This window comes from Lampetra planeri, chromosome 64 (assembly GCF_965212315.1).
Source record: "Lampetra planeri chromosome 64, kcLamPlan1.2.h2, whole genome shotgun sequence".
NCBI classification, from domain to species: Eukaryota; Metazoa; Chordata; class Hyperoartia; order Petromyzontiformes; family Petromyzontidae; genus Lampetra; species Lampetra planeri.
Genome location: NC_136170.1, coordinates 2,418,861 through 2,433,860, shown reverse-complemented (window position 1 = coordinate 2,433,860; position 15,000 = coordinate 2,418,861). Strand labels below are relative to the sequence as shown.

Below are 15,000 nucleotides of genomic sequence, written 5' to 3'. Positions count from 1 at the left end.
GCTGCCGAATATGATTAAACAATGAAGCGTACACATTAGAGGTAATAAAGTGATTTAATAAAAAATATGTTAAATGCTGTTTGGCTCTTTCGGTAAAGTCACGTAGGTATTAAATAAAAGAAATCACGACGTTTCGGGCGCAACACGAAAGCTTCAAATCAAGATTGAATATATGAAATGGTTTTATTATTCTATTATTATTTTCATATTTAGAAATTTGTATTATAATTATTACAATTACGAAAATTATCCATTATTAATAAATATATCTAACGTTATAAACACTCCAATTATTAAAGATAAAAATTTATTATAATTATATATTTTATTCTGATAACATTTGCAACACCAAGTGAGAGCTTAAATAAGCATTGAAGCGTACACAGAGGTTATAAAATATTTCAATTATTCTTTTTAAATCCTTTATATTAAGTTCACTTGCTTGCTTGCGCGCTTACGACCGTGCAAATCTTTCGGTCGTTTTTTAACCCACTTCCCGTGATCCAATCGAGCTGACATTTTGCACACAGACTCGTTGTGCGTGACAATTTATTTTCGTTAAAAAATTTTTCCTAAATTTTCCACTTTTTAGGAAAAAATAAATTATATTTAATTACCAATTGCTTAATGGTGGCAGGCAATCATCTGACCCATAGGTGGCAGCCATCTCAAGCCAGAGGACGAGAGGACTCTAGCCGCCACGCATATAAAGGATTTATAGTGAAAAACTTTGTTTTTACGGGTTAATTTTTTACCACGATCACATTTCCAATTTCCCCACACAAGACCGGCCTCACCGGAGCATTTGCCCCCTACGGTTCCCGCCCTGTGGCCCAGCCCGCCAGCCCTGCCCGTGGAGACACGTGCGTGCGTGCGTCTCTCGTCCCGCGCGCGCGTGTGCGCGTCACAGGCTGCAGCAGCTGCACTCGTCGGAGCTGCGGGCTGAGCGGGCGCGGGCGGAGGAGGCCAGGGCCTCGGAAGCGGCGCTGGCCGAGGAGCTGCGGCTGCTTCGCGTGGAGCTCGACGCCCAGAAGGAAGCGAACTCGCGCTCGCCCACGGCCGGCATCCGGAGCCTCGTGGAGAGGCTCAAGGGGGAGCTGGCCTACAAGGAGAAGCAGTTGAAGGTGTGCGGGAGACGTGACCGCCGCTTTGTCGTTGCACACGCCCGTTGCCTTGTACGGTGGCCAGGAGGTGTTGACTACCTCGCCTGGTGTGCAGGAGGTCGTGGGTTCGAGCCCGACCCTGACGCCTGCTGCTGCTGTATATTTGAAGTTTGCGTCTTTCATCATCATCATCATCACGGTGGCTAGGAGATGTTAACTTCCTCGCCTGGTGTACAGGAGGTCGTGGGTTCGATCCGGACCCTGACGCCTGCTGCTGTATATTTGGAGTTTGCGTCTCTCATTGTTACCACGGTGGCCAGGAGGTGTTAACTACCTCGCCTGGTGTGCAGGAGGTCGTGGGTTCGATCCCGACCCTGACGCCTGCTGCTGCTGTATTTTTGAAGTTTGCGTCTTTCATCATCATCATCACGGTGGCTAGGAGATGTTAACTTCCTCGCCTGGTGTACAGGAGGTCGTGGGTTCGATCCGGACCCTGACGCCTGCTGCTGTATATTTGGAGTTTGCGTCTCTCATCATCATCATCACGGTGGCCAGGAGATGTTAACTACCTCGCCTGGTGTACAGGAGGTCGTGGGTTCGATCCCGTCCCTGACGCCTGCTGCTGCTGTATATTTGGAGTCTGCGTGTCTCTCTCTCCCCGTGGTCGTGTGGATTTTTCTCCGGGTCCTCCGGTTTTTTTCCCTCCACGTTCAGAAACGTGCGTTTAGAGTATTCGGCTGCTATACATTTCCACGCAATAATCCACTTAGTTGAACTATCATTTGTTGCCAGGCCGCTTCTAAAAAAGAGCCGCATAGCTCAGTGGGCCTTACCTAGTAAAATAAAAAAAAATAGGTTAAATAGTGAAATAATACTGTAGCGTTCACACACTCCTGTACTATACCATTGCAGTGTCAACACCTGTTACCTGTACTATACCATTGCAGTGTCAACACCTGTTCCCTGTACAATACCACTGCAATGTCAACACACCAGTCTCCTGCACACCATCGGTGTACTGCTCATAGACCGTATTATTGATATGCTGGCGATAATCATCATAATACAGATGATGGTGGTGGTGGTGCCGGCTACGGCAATTGTGATGATCTTCTTGGTTCTTTCGGTAAAGTCACGTAGAATAATAAAAAGAAAACATAATAAAATAATTCTCACAATTATTTGATAATGTTTTATTTTTATTATTTTATTATTTCCATTCTACGTGGCTTTATCGAAAGAACCAATATGATGAATCCCTGCAGTCACGAAAGCTTTAAATCGAAATTTAATGGTGATGATGTGTATGTATGTATGTCAAACTTCTTTCACATCCTACCTAACTAACCGTGCTAATCGGAAGTACGGGGGGAATGACAACAGGTGTGTTAACGCTACAGTGGAATAGTAGAGGAGACATGACGACGATGATGATGATGATGGTTGTGCTGCTGTTGGGACGGTGCAGGGTCTGAGCCAGGCGATGCTGCGTCTTCAAGGGGAGATGACGAACCAGGCCGAGCAGAACATCATCGCGGCAGCCTCCCAGAAGGAGGAGAGCCTCAATGTGCAGACACTCGTTGACAAGCACGTCAAGGACTACAAGGTGCCATACTCTTTGTTGTTTGTTTCCGGTAAAGTCACGTAAGTGAAAGGTAGGAAAAAAAAATCTAAAAACAAACTCACGACGTTTCGAAAGCAACACAAGCCTCCGTCAGAGCTATTAGAGACACGTGATTATGTAGGGTACGAGGGGGTGGGGGGCAACCTAAGGTAAGCTGAGGGTAAGAGAAGTCAAGTAACCAGGGAGAGGACCGCAGGGTAGGGAGTATGGACCCTTGCAGTCACGAAAACTTCAAATCTAGGATGACAAGGTACACGGACAAAGACAAAGATCCCCCCCTTCTCTGTATAGCCTCTCAACCCTTTACCGTTCTGAGGCATCCACAGGTCGCAGGGTGGGTGTCCCCGTTCACCGGCGAATACCGGAACGTCGCAAGCGGTTCGGTGTTAATTTAATTGAGAGAGGCGTAGTAGCGCCGCTGTTGTTACACGCTTTCATTTAACTCTGTCTGTTGTTGTTGTTGTTGTATCCTCAAATCTTATAACTCAATTTGAACCCACTTCCCAATGTGTGGTATCGACTGCAAACTTGGTATACTTATGTCAATACTATATTCTATAATAAAAAATATATTTTTAAACATTATTTTTTATATATTATGTTTCGGCTTGGGTCTAATTGTCCACGCTCAACTGACGTTGGCTGTAATTGGCCACGGCCCCTTACATTATGGCAAGCTTCGAACCTACTTCCTGGAGTTGTGGAGTTCTTCCATTACTAGTACATTTCATAAAAGCGTGTTTAAATGTTTTGGCTGCTCTCGCACTGACGATGTCTTCTTCTTGGTTCTTTCGGTAAAGTCACGTAGAAGGGAAATAATAAAATAATAAAAATTCTACATAATAAAATACAATTCTCACGACGTTTCGGCCACGACGCAAGCAGCCGTCCTCTATTTTATTTTTATTATTTTATTATTTCCCTTCTACTTGACTTTACCGAAAGAACCAATAATATATACACCCTCTGTCTTTTTTTTTTTTCTTTTTTTTTTTTCCCTCTTCTCTTCTTCTCTTCTCTTCTTTCTTCCCCTTCCTCCCTTCCGCGCCAGGCCCGCCTCGAGAGCGCCCAGTCGGAGGCGTCCGCGGCTCGCCGCGAGATGGGCGAATGGCGGCGGCGCGAGCGGGAGCTGTGCGAGCGCCTCGAGGCGGCGGAGCGCGAGGCGCGGCGAGGCGACAGGGAGGGCGGCCGTCTCCGCGCCGGCAAGGAGGAGGCGGAGAGGGGGCGCGACGAGATGCGTCGTCGCGTCGAGAGGATCAATGCGCAGCTGCAGGTGCCCCCGTCGCCGCCGCCGCCGCCCCCCCACCTCTCTCTCTTTCTGCTTTGGTCGCTCGCTCTTACAAACTGAGTAATCATTGGAAAGATGCGATTAACCACGCAAAAAACATTTAACTACACTTATTTGGACCATCTTATTTGACAGACAACTATTACAGGTTATTGATAGACAGCCAGGCTTGTTTTACCATTTAAAGCTTTCGTGACTGCAGGGATTCATCTTCTTGGTTCTTTCGGTAAAGTCACGTGACTTTACCGAAAGAACCAAGAAGTTGTTTTACCATGTTTAGTTGTTTCTTTTTTCACACTATTGTTATGTAGGCCAGGCTTAGTCACAAACCGTACCTCTCCATAACAAAGGCTCAGCCTCTTAAGCCTCACCTTACCATATTAATAAAAAGTGTGCCGTACTTGGCCCTTCCCCCTCTCCAACCATTATATAAACGGAGTGGTAGCTCCTGCAATCTCTCATTTACTTGATACAGCTGTCGTGGCTGTGACGGTTTCACCTGAAGACGGAAGCTTGTGTTGCCTCCGAAACGTCGTGATTTTGATTTTATTTTACTTTTGATAATTTTAATGTTTTACCTACGTGACTTTACCGAAAAAACCTAAGAATACACTCTCACTTCTTCGCATTCGGAATTAACGCTCATAATTTCCGCTATTAACGTCAACTACGGTAAAACCTTGGATTGCGAGTAGCTTGGTCTGCGAGTGTTTTGCAAGACGAGCAAAATTTTTTAATGAATATTAATTTGATAAACGAGCGAGGTCTTGCAATACGAGTAGCGCGTGCATACGCTTTGTCTGCCGAGCGTCACGTGATCACAACTCATATACGAGTGTCTTCTTGGTTCTTTCCCTAAAGTCACGTAGAAGGGAAATAATAAAATAATAATAAAACATAATAAAATAATTCTCACGACGTTTCGGCCACAATGCAAGCAGCCGTCCTCAGGTGAAGAACAGGTCTGTCGGAAAGACAGCGTCTGAATGTGAAGAACAGGTCTGTCGGAAAGACAGCGTCTGAATGTCTTTCCGACAGACCTGTTCTTTACCTGAGGATGGCTGCTTGCGTTGTGGCCGAAACGTCGTGAGAATTATTTTATTATGTTTTATTTTTATTGTTTTATTATTTCCCTTCTACGTGAACCAAGAAGATGAATCCCGGCAGTCACGAAAGCCTTAAATCGAAACATATACGAGTGCTTTGGATTGCAAACACGTTTCCGGAACGAATTCAGCTCGCAATCCCAGGTTTTACTGTAGATATATTTATTTTTTCCCAGGTAAGGCCCACTGAGCTGTGTAGCTGTTTATCAGAAGCGATGTGGCCACAAGTGATAGCCAACACAAAGTGGCTTATCACGTGGCAATTTATAGCCGCCAACTACTGCAAAACACACGTTGATTCTAAACGTGGAGGGAAAAACCCAGAGAAAAATCCACGCAACCACGGGGAGAACATGCAAACTCCGAATACACAGGCGTCAGGGTCGGGATCGAACCCACGACTTCCTGCGCACTAGGCGAGGTAGTTACCATCTCGCCGCCGCATGATGAGAAACCAGCGGAGGGAGCACAGGTAGACAATGTCGTAGCTGACGCTGCTGGCGATGATGAGAAACCAGTGGAGGGAGCACAGGTAGACAATGTCGTAGCTGATGCTGCTGGCGATGATGAGAAGCCAGTGGAGGGAGTACAGTTAGACAATGTCGTAGCTGATGTTGCTGGTGATGATGAGAAGCCAGTGGAGGGAGCACAGGTAGACAATGTCGTAGCTGATGTTGCTGGTGATGATGAGAAGCCAGTGGAGGGAGCACAGGTAGACAATGTCGTAGCTGACCCTGCTGGTGATGATGAGAAGACAGTGGAGGGAGCACAGGTAGACAATGTCGTAGCTGACGCTTCTGGCGATGATGAGAAGCCAGTGGAGGGAGCACAGGTAGACATTGTCGTAGCTGATGCTGCTGGCGATGATGAGAAACCAGTGGAGGGAGCACAGTTAGACAATGTCGTAGCTGACGCTGCTGGCGATGATGAGAAGCCAGTGGAGGGAGCACAGTTAGACAATGTCGTAGCTGACGCTGCTGGCGATGATGAGAAGCCAGTGGAGGGAGCACAGTTAGACAATGTCGTAGCTGACGCTGCTGGTGATGATGAGAAGCCAGTGGAGGGAGCACAGTTAGACAATGTCGTAGCTGATGCTGCTAGTGATGATGAGCAGGGAGCACAGGTAGACAATGTCGTAGCTGATGCTGTTGGCGATGATGAGAAGCCAGTGGAGGGAGCACAGGTAGACAATGTCGTAGGTGACGTTGCTGGTGATGACGAGAAGCCAGTGGAGGGAGCACAGGTAGACAATGTCGTAGCTGATGTTGCTGGTGATGATGAGAAGCCAGTGGAGGGAGCACAGGTAGACAATTTCGTAGCTGACGCTGCTGGCGATGACGAGAAGCCAGTGGAGGGAGCACAGGTAGGCAATGTCGTAGCTGACGCTGCTGGCGATGACGAGAAGCCAGTGGAGGGAGCGGAGCGAGGTGAGGGAATCTAGCCGAGCTCCAGTCGTCACGGGGAGCAATCGCGCGCGTCTAATACCGTCGCCCGAGCCGGCCGTGACGTTGCGGCGCCGCGGCTGCTTCGCGTGCCGGCAGAAGGGCGTGGATGGCGCGGGGAGGCAGACGCAGGTGGAGGAGCTGCAGGGCCGGGTGAAGCGTCTTGAGCAGGAGCTGGAGAAGAAGGCGGCGCAGCTGGAAGAGACGCAGCAGCGGGCGGAGAGAACGGCCGCGAAGGAAGACAAGGTGCGTCCACGGACACTCGTTCATTCATTCACTCACTCGCTTGTTCTTTTGTTATTGCAAGCAGTGGCCAGAGACGGATGTTGAAGCTTCCCAATCGGGGGGGGTGGTGGTCCTGAAGTTTCAAGGTTTTTTTAAGAGGGCCCTACGTTCTGTTTATATTTATTGCAACGTAACGCGGGCCCAGTACAATACGCCGATCGCTAACGAAGGGGAAATAGGGCCCGACATTTGATGCATTTCACGATCACATTCATTGTGTTTAATTGTATTTTTTTTCCCCCCTCTGCTAAATATCTACGGTGACACCGCCACATGCGTCCTACCCTCTGCGCAGCGCGACTCACGACCTCCTCTTGATAACAAGATCCAGGATGGTCATGTCTATGCTCCGCAGTCTGGAACGCACATTCGCAGCATCACCTCAATCGCCTCCTTCAAGAGAGACTTAAAAACTCACCTCTATAGCCGCGCTTTCGAGCGACTCTGAGCTTGGCTCCGAGCCTCTGAGTTAGGGCCGTTACGTCCGCAAATTTGTGCGCGTTATGAATTGAATTATTATTATATCGGATACCGTCGCGGGATCTCTGACATCAACCGTGAAGTGGACGGTGTGCCAAAGAGTGTCCGTGGTTCTCCGACAGTCATTGTGAGCCCTGCGCATAGCTCTGAGAGGCAAGGCCGCCCCCTGCTCAGCGCGACAATCTATCTCGCGAATTATTTTTTATTTTACCAGGTAAGGCCCAATGAGCTATCTGGCTTTTTTCAGAGGCGACTTGGCCACAAATGACAGCTCAAAAACAGTAGCTTATCGTGTGGAAATTTATCGCAGCCAAACAGTGTAAACGCACGTTTCTAAATATGGAGGGAAAAACCGGAAGACCCGGAGAAAAGTCCACGTGACGCGGAGAACATGAAAACTCCAAAATGTACGGGCGTTGGGGTTGGGATGGAACCCACGACCTCCTGTATACCAGGCGAGGTAGTTAACATCTCCTAGCCACTGCGGTGATGATGAGAGACGCAAACTCCAAATATCCAGCAGGCGTCAGGGTCGGGATCGAACCCACGACCTCCTGTATACCAGACGAGGTAGTTAACATCTCCTAGCCACCGCGGTGATGATGAGAGACGCAAACTCCAAATAAACAGCAGGCGTCAGGGTCGGGATGGAACCCACGACCTCCTGTATACCAGGCGAGGTAGTTAACATCTCATAGCCACCGTGATGACGATGAGAGACGCAAACTCCAAATATACAGCAGCAGGCGTCAGAGTCGGGATCGAACCCACGACCTCCTGTATACCAGGCGAGGTAGTTAACATCTCATAGCCACCGTGATGATGATGAGAGACGCAAACTCCAAATATACAGCAGCAGGCGTCAGGGTCGGGATCGAACCCACGACCTCCTGTACACCAGGCGAGGTAGTCAACATCTCCTAGCCACCGAAGCGGTGTTGATGTGCAGCAGAGGACTTTACCTCCTTCAGGAGCACCTGGTTCTCGGCTCGGTAACGCTGCTGAGTCAGCGCGAAAACCCATCGCAGCCACGTACTCTGAACGCGCGACGTTGATTCTAAACGTGGTGGGAAAAAACCGGAGAACCCGGAGAAAAATCCACGCAACCACGGGGAGGGAGAGAGACACGCAAACTCCAAATATACAGGCGTCGGGGGTCAGCATCGATCCCGCGACCTCCTGTACACATCTCGCCACCGTGGCTCTTCTGCTCATTCTCTCGTGATGGCGGGTCCGCAGGCTGAGCCGAAGGAGCAGGTGATACGCTGGGAGGAGGGCAAGCGGTGGCAGGCCAAGGTGGAGGCACTGAGAGGCAAGCTGAGGGACAGAGAGAAGGAGGTGGAGGCCCTGACCAAGCAAGTGGCCGCGATTCGTGACTCGATCGCACGGTACGCGTGTGAGTGCGGGCGCGTGTGTGTGAGTGTGTGTGCGTGTATGTGAGTGTGAGTGTGTGCGGGTGCGTGTGTGTGTGTGAGTGCCATCTTTGATCTTTGTGTGTGGGAGCGGTAGTGTAGCGGTTAGCGCGCTGCGCTATGAACCCGGCGACACGAGTTCGATTCCCGCTGACGGTCAACATCGGTGGCGAATATCTGGACCGGTCCTGGGCCTCCCCTAGGTCGACTCAGCCTCAAATGAGTACCTGGTGCGGTGTGTACGCCACTAGGGAGACAAAGGCGGTCGGGCGTGGTGCTGGCCACCCACCCCTTCGTGTACCGTTGCGGCCTTCATAGGTGCTCGCTAACAGCACTTGCCCCTACAGTCTGCTATGGCTATATGGGGGATCTTTGTCTTTTGTGTGAGTGAGTGCGGGGGGTGGTGGCGTAGAGGTTAGCGCGCTGCGCTACGAATCCTGCTCACAGCCAACATTGGTGGCGAATATCTGGACCAGTCCTGAGCCTTCCCTAGGTCGACTTAGCCTCAAATGAGTACCTGGTGCGGTGCGTAAAAATATCCCCACTGAGGAGACAAAGGCGGCCGGGCGTGGTGCTGGCCACCCACCCTCTCGTGTACCGTTGCGGCCTTCATAGGTGCTCGCTAACAGCACTTGCTCCAACAGTCTGTTCAGGCTATACAGGGGATCTTTGTCTTAGTTTGTGACAGTGGTTAGCACGCTGCTCGATGAACCCAATAACCCAAGTTCAGTTCCCTGCCACGGCCAATGCCAGTGACGCTTACTGAACATGTCCTGGGCCTCCTCATATGAGCACCTGGCGCGATGTGCAAACATCACCACTGGGGAGATGAAGGGGGCGGTGCGTAGTTTTCGGCGGCCACCCGCACCCTATTGTGCCGTGCCGGCCTTTGTAGGTGCTAACAGCACTTGCCCCACCAGTCCGTGAAGGCTCTACGGCAGGCATGTCCAAAGTCCGGCCCGCGGGCCAATCACAGCCCGCGGTCAGATTTCATACGGCCCGCAGCTTCGGTCTTATAATGTGTTATTTATGGCTCGCCAGCTCTGTCAGAATAAATACATCATAAAACTCATGGAAATTTAAGGTATTCTATACAGTTTGTTCAATGTTATCTGACTGAATGAAAGGCAGAATTGCGTTTGTAGAGTTGTTCCCGTCTGCCTGAGTGGCTTATATTTGGTTACATTGTCATTGAAAAATAAAGGTAATTGTGACAATGAAAATTCTTTTGTAACAGTGTGTGTATTTCCACGTAACTTTTGTGGTTCAAACAATGTCAAAAGGAACTATTGGCCCCCGGGCATCTTCACCATATCAAATGTGGCCCTCTTTGCAAAAAGTTTGGACACCCCTGCACTACGGGGTGTATCTTTGTCTTGCGTCTGCGTGCAGGGACGCCATGTCGCGCCGGACCCAGGACCGAGGCGTCACCGCTGGCCACGTACTGGCGGCAAGGGCCCAGGAGGAGGCCTCTCGGGCGCAGCAGCTGCAGGACACCAACCGCCAGTTGGAGGACACCATCACCAGCATGCGGTACCAGCAGCCGACACCAGGGGCCCAATAGTTCCCCCGTATCGAACCTTAGTTTGTGTCGCACGGCCCGTCCCCCACGACCGTGGCTTGCCTTGAATTTGCCGCTCTCTCCGCCCCGAGATGCTCACTCGTTGGCCCGGTGGCCGGGGCTTGTTCGCAGGCAGCGGGCGGCGCTCTCCAAGGAGGCTGCTGTGGAGGAGCTGCTGCTGCAGAACCGGCGCCTGCAGGAGCGGCTGAGGCTTCTGGAGAGATCCGCCGTGAGTCTCCCCCCCGCGATCCCTTAGGAAGCCGCACTCGCTGAGTGGGGAGAACGGAATAGCGTGTAGGCCCATCGCGTCGCGCGTGCTGCTTCTGTGACCACACCACCGTCGACCACCCCACCCCACGCTCACCCCCCCCTCCGCTCACCCCACGCTCACCCCCCCCCGCCACCGCCACTCCCCAGCACAGCAGCGTCTTGTCTGCCTCAGTAGGTACTCGCTAACTGACGGTGTTTGCCCCTGTTTTCCGGTTGATGAAGCAAAGTCACCTCAAACACACAGAGACCCGTAATTCACACGTAGTTTGTTGTCCTTATGTATGGTACAAAAGACGTTCAACAGACATAGGCTCACACGGAGACCCATAGACTCACACGGATACCCATAGACTTGCACAGAGACCCATAAACTCATACAGAGACCCATAGACTCACACAAAGACCCACAGACTCGCACAGAGACCCATAGACTCACAGAGACCCATAGACTCACACAGAGACCCATAGACTCACACAGAGACCCATAGACTCACAGAGACCCATAGACTCGCACAGAGACCCATAGACTCACAGAGACCCATAGACTCATACAGAGACCCATAGACTCGCACAGAGACCCATAGACTCACAGAGAGACCCATAGACTCACACAGAGACCCATAGACTCACACAGAGACCCATAGACTCATACAGAGACCCATAGACTCACAGAGACCCATAGACTCACAGAGACCCATAGACTCACACAGAAACCCATAGACTCATACAGAGACCCATAGACTCGCACAGAGACCCATAGACTCACAGAGACCCATAGACTCACACAGAGACCCATAGACTCACACAGAGACCCATAGACTCACAGCGACCCATAGACTCGCACAGAGACCCATAGACTCACAGAGACCCATAGACTCATACAGAGACCCATAGACTCGCACAGATACCCATAGACTCACAAAGAGACCCATAGACTCACACAGAGACCCATAGACTCACACAGAGACCCATAGACTCATACAGAGACCCATAGACTCACACAGAGACCCATTGACTCATACAGAGACCCATATACTCACACAGAGACCCATTGACTCATACAGAGACCCATAGACTCACACAGAGACCCACAGACTCACACAGAGACCCATAGACTCACAGAGACCCATAGACTCATACAGAGACCCATAGACTCGCACAGAGACCCATAGACTCACAGAGACCCATAGACTCGCACAGAGACCCATAGACTCACAGAGACCCATAGACTCGCACAGAGACCCATAGACTCACACATAGACCCATAGACTCACACGGAGACCCATAGTTTGCCGTCCTTCCCCCGCACCTCCGACTACCACAGTTGGCTACGTACGATGCGAAAGAAGTTCAACGTACATGCAGATTTCACTTTAGCGTGTCTCGTAAGCAAGGCTTGGCCTCTTAAAGCATTGCCGTAGTGAGCCTTTCTTAGGCCTCCCCGTTCTCTTCAGCTGTCAGTTAATTATTCTGTTCACCTCAGCAATCTCCTTTATACAGCCTACTCTGGTTTATCGTTCTCCGATGCGTTTTCGGGATGTACCACATTCTCTCTGGCATGATGTCCAACGTTTCGCCCCGCGCACTGGGGAGCTCCTTCAGGAACCGAAGAAACCGCCCGGCATGTGCAGCGAAACGTCGTAAATCACGCCGGAACGACACGCGGTGCAACCCGGAAACACGTCGGAGAGTTGCGCAACCCCTACCGCCAACTCAACTCTCTGCTGCTTCTTCTTCTTCCGTTCTTCTCCCTCCTCTCTCCTTCCTCTCGTTTTTACCTTCACTGACTGCGCTCGCCTCAAATCCCGCCCGCCCGCCCGTCCGTTCCCGCCCGCTTAGAAATCCCAGAAGCGCCCATCCCTAAAACCCCCTCCCCGCGTCGCAGCTCAGCCTCCGCGTCAACTGCCGCCCGCGGATCGCCTCCGCGAATCAGAGGCGGCCGATGGAACGGCGGCGGCTGCAGCAGCGGCAGCAGCAGCAGCGGCAGAAGCAGCAGCAGGAGCAGGAGCAGCAGCAGCGGCAGCAGCAGCAGCAGCAGCAGCGGCAGCAGCTACAGCAGCAGCACTCTCTACCGACGTGGACGAAGCTCCGGCGTCATCGTCCCCACCCGAAGGAACGGCCGTCGCCAACAGCGGGAATTCTCTTACGGGACGCGGCTTGGCGGCCGTGAGCGAGGCTCGTTCAAACGGCGCTGCCGCCGCAGGAACATCGGCGAGCGGGGAGACCGGGTGGGGGGACGGCGGACGCCAGGAGGAGGAGGAGGAGGCTGTGACGGTGGGCGGCGGCGGTGATGGTGGTGGTACTGGCGTTGGCGCACCGGAGGTCGCGGGAATGCAGGCGAGGAAACCCAGGAAGGGGCTGCTCCGTGCCGCGGCTCAGCAAGACGAGGAGGAATTTGACGTCGCCGCCGCGGTGATCGCGAGCGGAGGAGGAGAAGACGATCGGAAGGCGGAGCCCGCGACTGCCGTCGGGAATCCAGAGGAACCTGGGACCGACGAAACTCAACCAGAATCGCCGGCGGGAGATGCTTCGGCCATTGCGGAGGAGGCACGGCTAGAAAGCCCGCCGGAATGCGCGCCGGAAGCCCGCCCGGCGGGGGGGGATCCGTCGGGAGCGGAGCCGGGAAATGATTTGGGGAATCGCGAGGAGCGGGTCGACGGTGGGCAAGGGGAGGGGAGTGGCGGCACCGGCGATGGGACGCGCGACTCAGACGGGGCGTCGGAGGTAACTCGTCGACGCCCTCGCCGCCTGGGGTAGCTTCTCCCCCCTCCGGCTAAACCGGGAGGGCGCGGACAAAGAGGGGGGGGGGGTGGGGCGAGCGCCATCGGGCGCATTGTGATGGAGGAGTCTGAGCTGTAAACACATTCCTGTGGAGGGAGCTGGTAGGAACGTTGGGTTGCTCGGTCAATGGCCTGCAGGTTCAACGGCGGCGTGGTGTATTCCGCAAATATGCCCGACTGTGAGGGCGGGCACAAGCCGGCGTGAGTAGGTTAAACGTTGAGTTTTATAAGGGCACCACGGGGTGACCAGCCCCTCCCCACCCAGCCCCACCACTCCCACCCCCCACCCAGCCCCACCCTCCCCACCCAACCCCTCCCCACCCAGCCCCACCCCTCCCACCTCCCACCCAGCCCCACCCCTCCCACCTCCCACCCAGCCCCACCCTCCCCACCCAGCCCCTCCCTACCCAGCCCCTCCCCACCCAGCCCCACCCTCCCCACCCAGCGCCTCTCCACCATCTCCACCTAGCCCATCCCCACCCTCCCCACCCAGCCCCTTCCCACCCTCCCCTCCCCACCCAGCCCCACCCTCCCCACCCAGCCCCTCCACACCCTCCCCTCCCCACCCAGCCCCTCCCTGCACGACGGATGGACGGACACAATAATCCCCTGTGGGCTGGTGTAACCAGGAGGTTCCTAGCAGTATTAAAGGGCTTAGGTTTTCACTCGAGAGAACGATCCCGTGCCGCTTGCGAGTCTTGATTTCATCGAGCGTGAAGACAGCAGGGTCGGCGTAGTGATCACGGGGCGACTGCTCGGCTTGTCGCTTGCTAGACACAGCGCGTTGCGTTCAGACCGGCCGAGGTCGTAGTGCGGTCGACGAAAACCCGTGGCTGTGAGTTTCACGGAGTCACTCTCTCTCCGCCTAGTCGACACAAAAGCAGTCGAACGCATAGCCAGTCTCCACCACTGCCCCCCCCCCTGTTTGTAGACACTTGATATAAAGCATCATGGGACCTCCTTTGCCAGTACCAAAATATACTAATAGAGTTTTTCCCCTTTTTTTTCCTGGCAACAAAACTGACACCTTTTGCAAGGAATCATGCTTACATTAACCACAATACTTGCAGTCAAATGCTCACCCCGAGCTCTCATTACTCTGGTAGTGCGTTGTCTTTGAACTGTGCGCCTTTTGGCGTCATCTGGTCGAACACCATATGAGACTAGGCTCCAAAGAAAGCTGTCTCTGGTGTGGACCAATCAGTTTCAAAGACAATGCATACATTATCAGAGTTGTGTTTTTTGTTTGCATTATGACTGCAGGCATTGTGGTCTATGCAAACATGACTCCTCGTAAAAAAAGGTGTCAGTTTTGTTGCCAGATAAAAGGGTAAAAAAACAATTATCAAATAAAAAATTGTTTAGTTTTTAGAATCTTCAATTACCCTGGACAAATCCGATGAGCTACGAAGCTCTTCTTTTGTTGTTTTTTTACACATGTCCTGTAAGGGCGGGTCTGACATTTAGAATTTAAAATAAACAAAACGTCCCGTCGTTGCTGCTCGCGGTTCTCAGACGCCCAGCTCCAACTCGCGCCTGGACCAGGAGCAGGAGGTGCAGAGACGAGTCCTTGAGCTGTCCGACGAGAACGTGGAGCTGCGCTTCGAGCTGGAGAGGGTGCGGAAGGACCTGCCGAGGCTGCAGGTGCA

General features: G+C 52.4%; 1 protein-coding gene across 1 annotated transcript in view; it reads left to right on the top strand.

The window, feature by feature from the left end:
- Positions 1-15,000, top strand: part of LOC144737086 (centrosomal protein of 290 kDa-like) — a 78,521-nt gene that overhangs the window by 49,741 nt on the left and 13,780 nt on the right. Inside the window, exons 39-46 of the mRNA XM_078619748.1 lie at positions 911-1,124; positions 2,572-2,709; positions 3,779-4,000; positions 6,663-6,809; positions 8,568-8,716; positions 10,133-10,273; positions 10,434-10,530; positions 14,867-14,995. Of these exons, the coding sequence (XP_078475874.1) occupies positions 911-1,124; positions 2,572-2,709; positions 3,779-4,000; positions 6,663-6,809; positions 8,568-8,716; positions 10,133-10,273; positions 10,434-10,530; positions 14,867-14,995 (1,237 nt within the window). The remainder of the gene's footprint in view (positions 1-910; positions 1,125-2,571; positions 2,710-3,778; positions 4,001-6,662; positions 6,810-8,567; positions 8,717-10,132; positions 10,274-10,433; positions 10,531-14,866; positions 14,996-15,000) is intronic.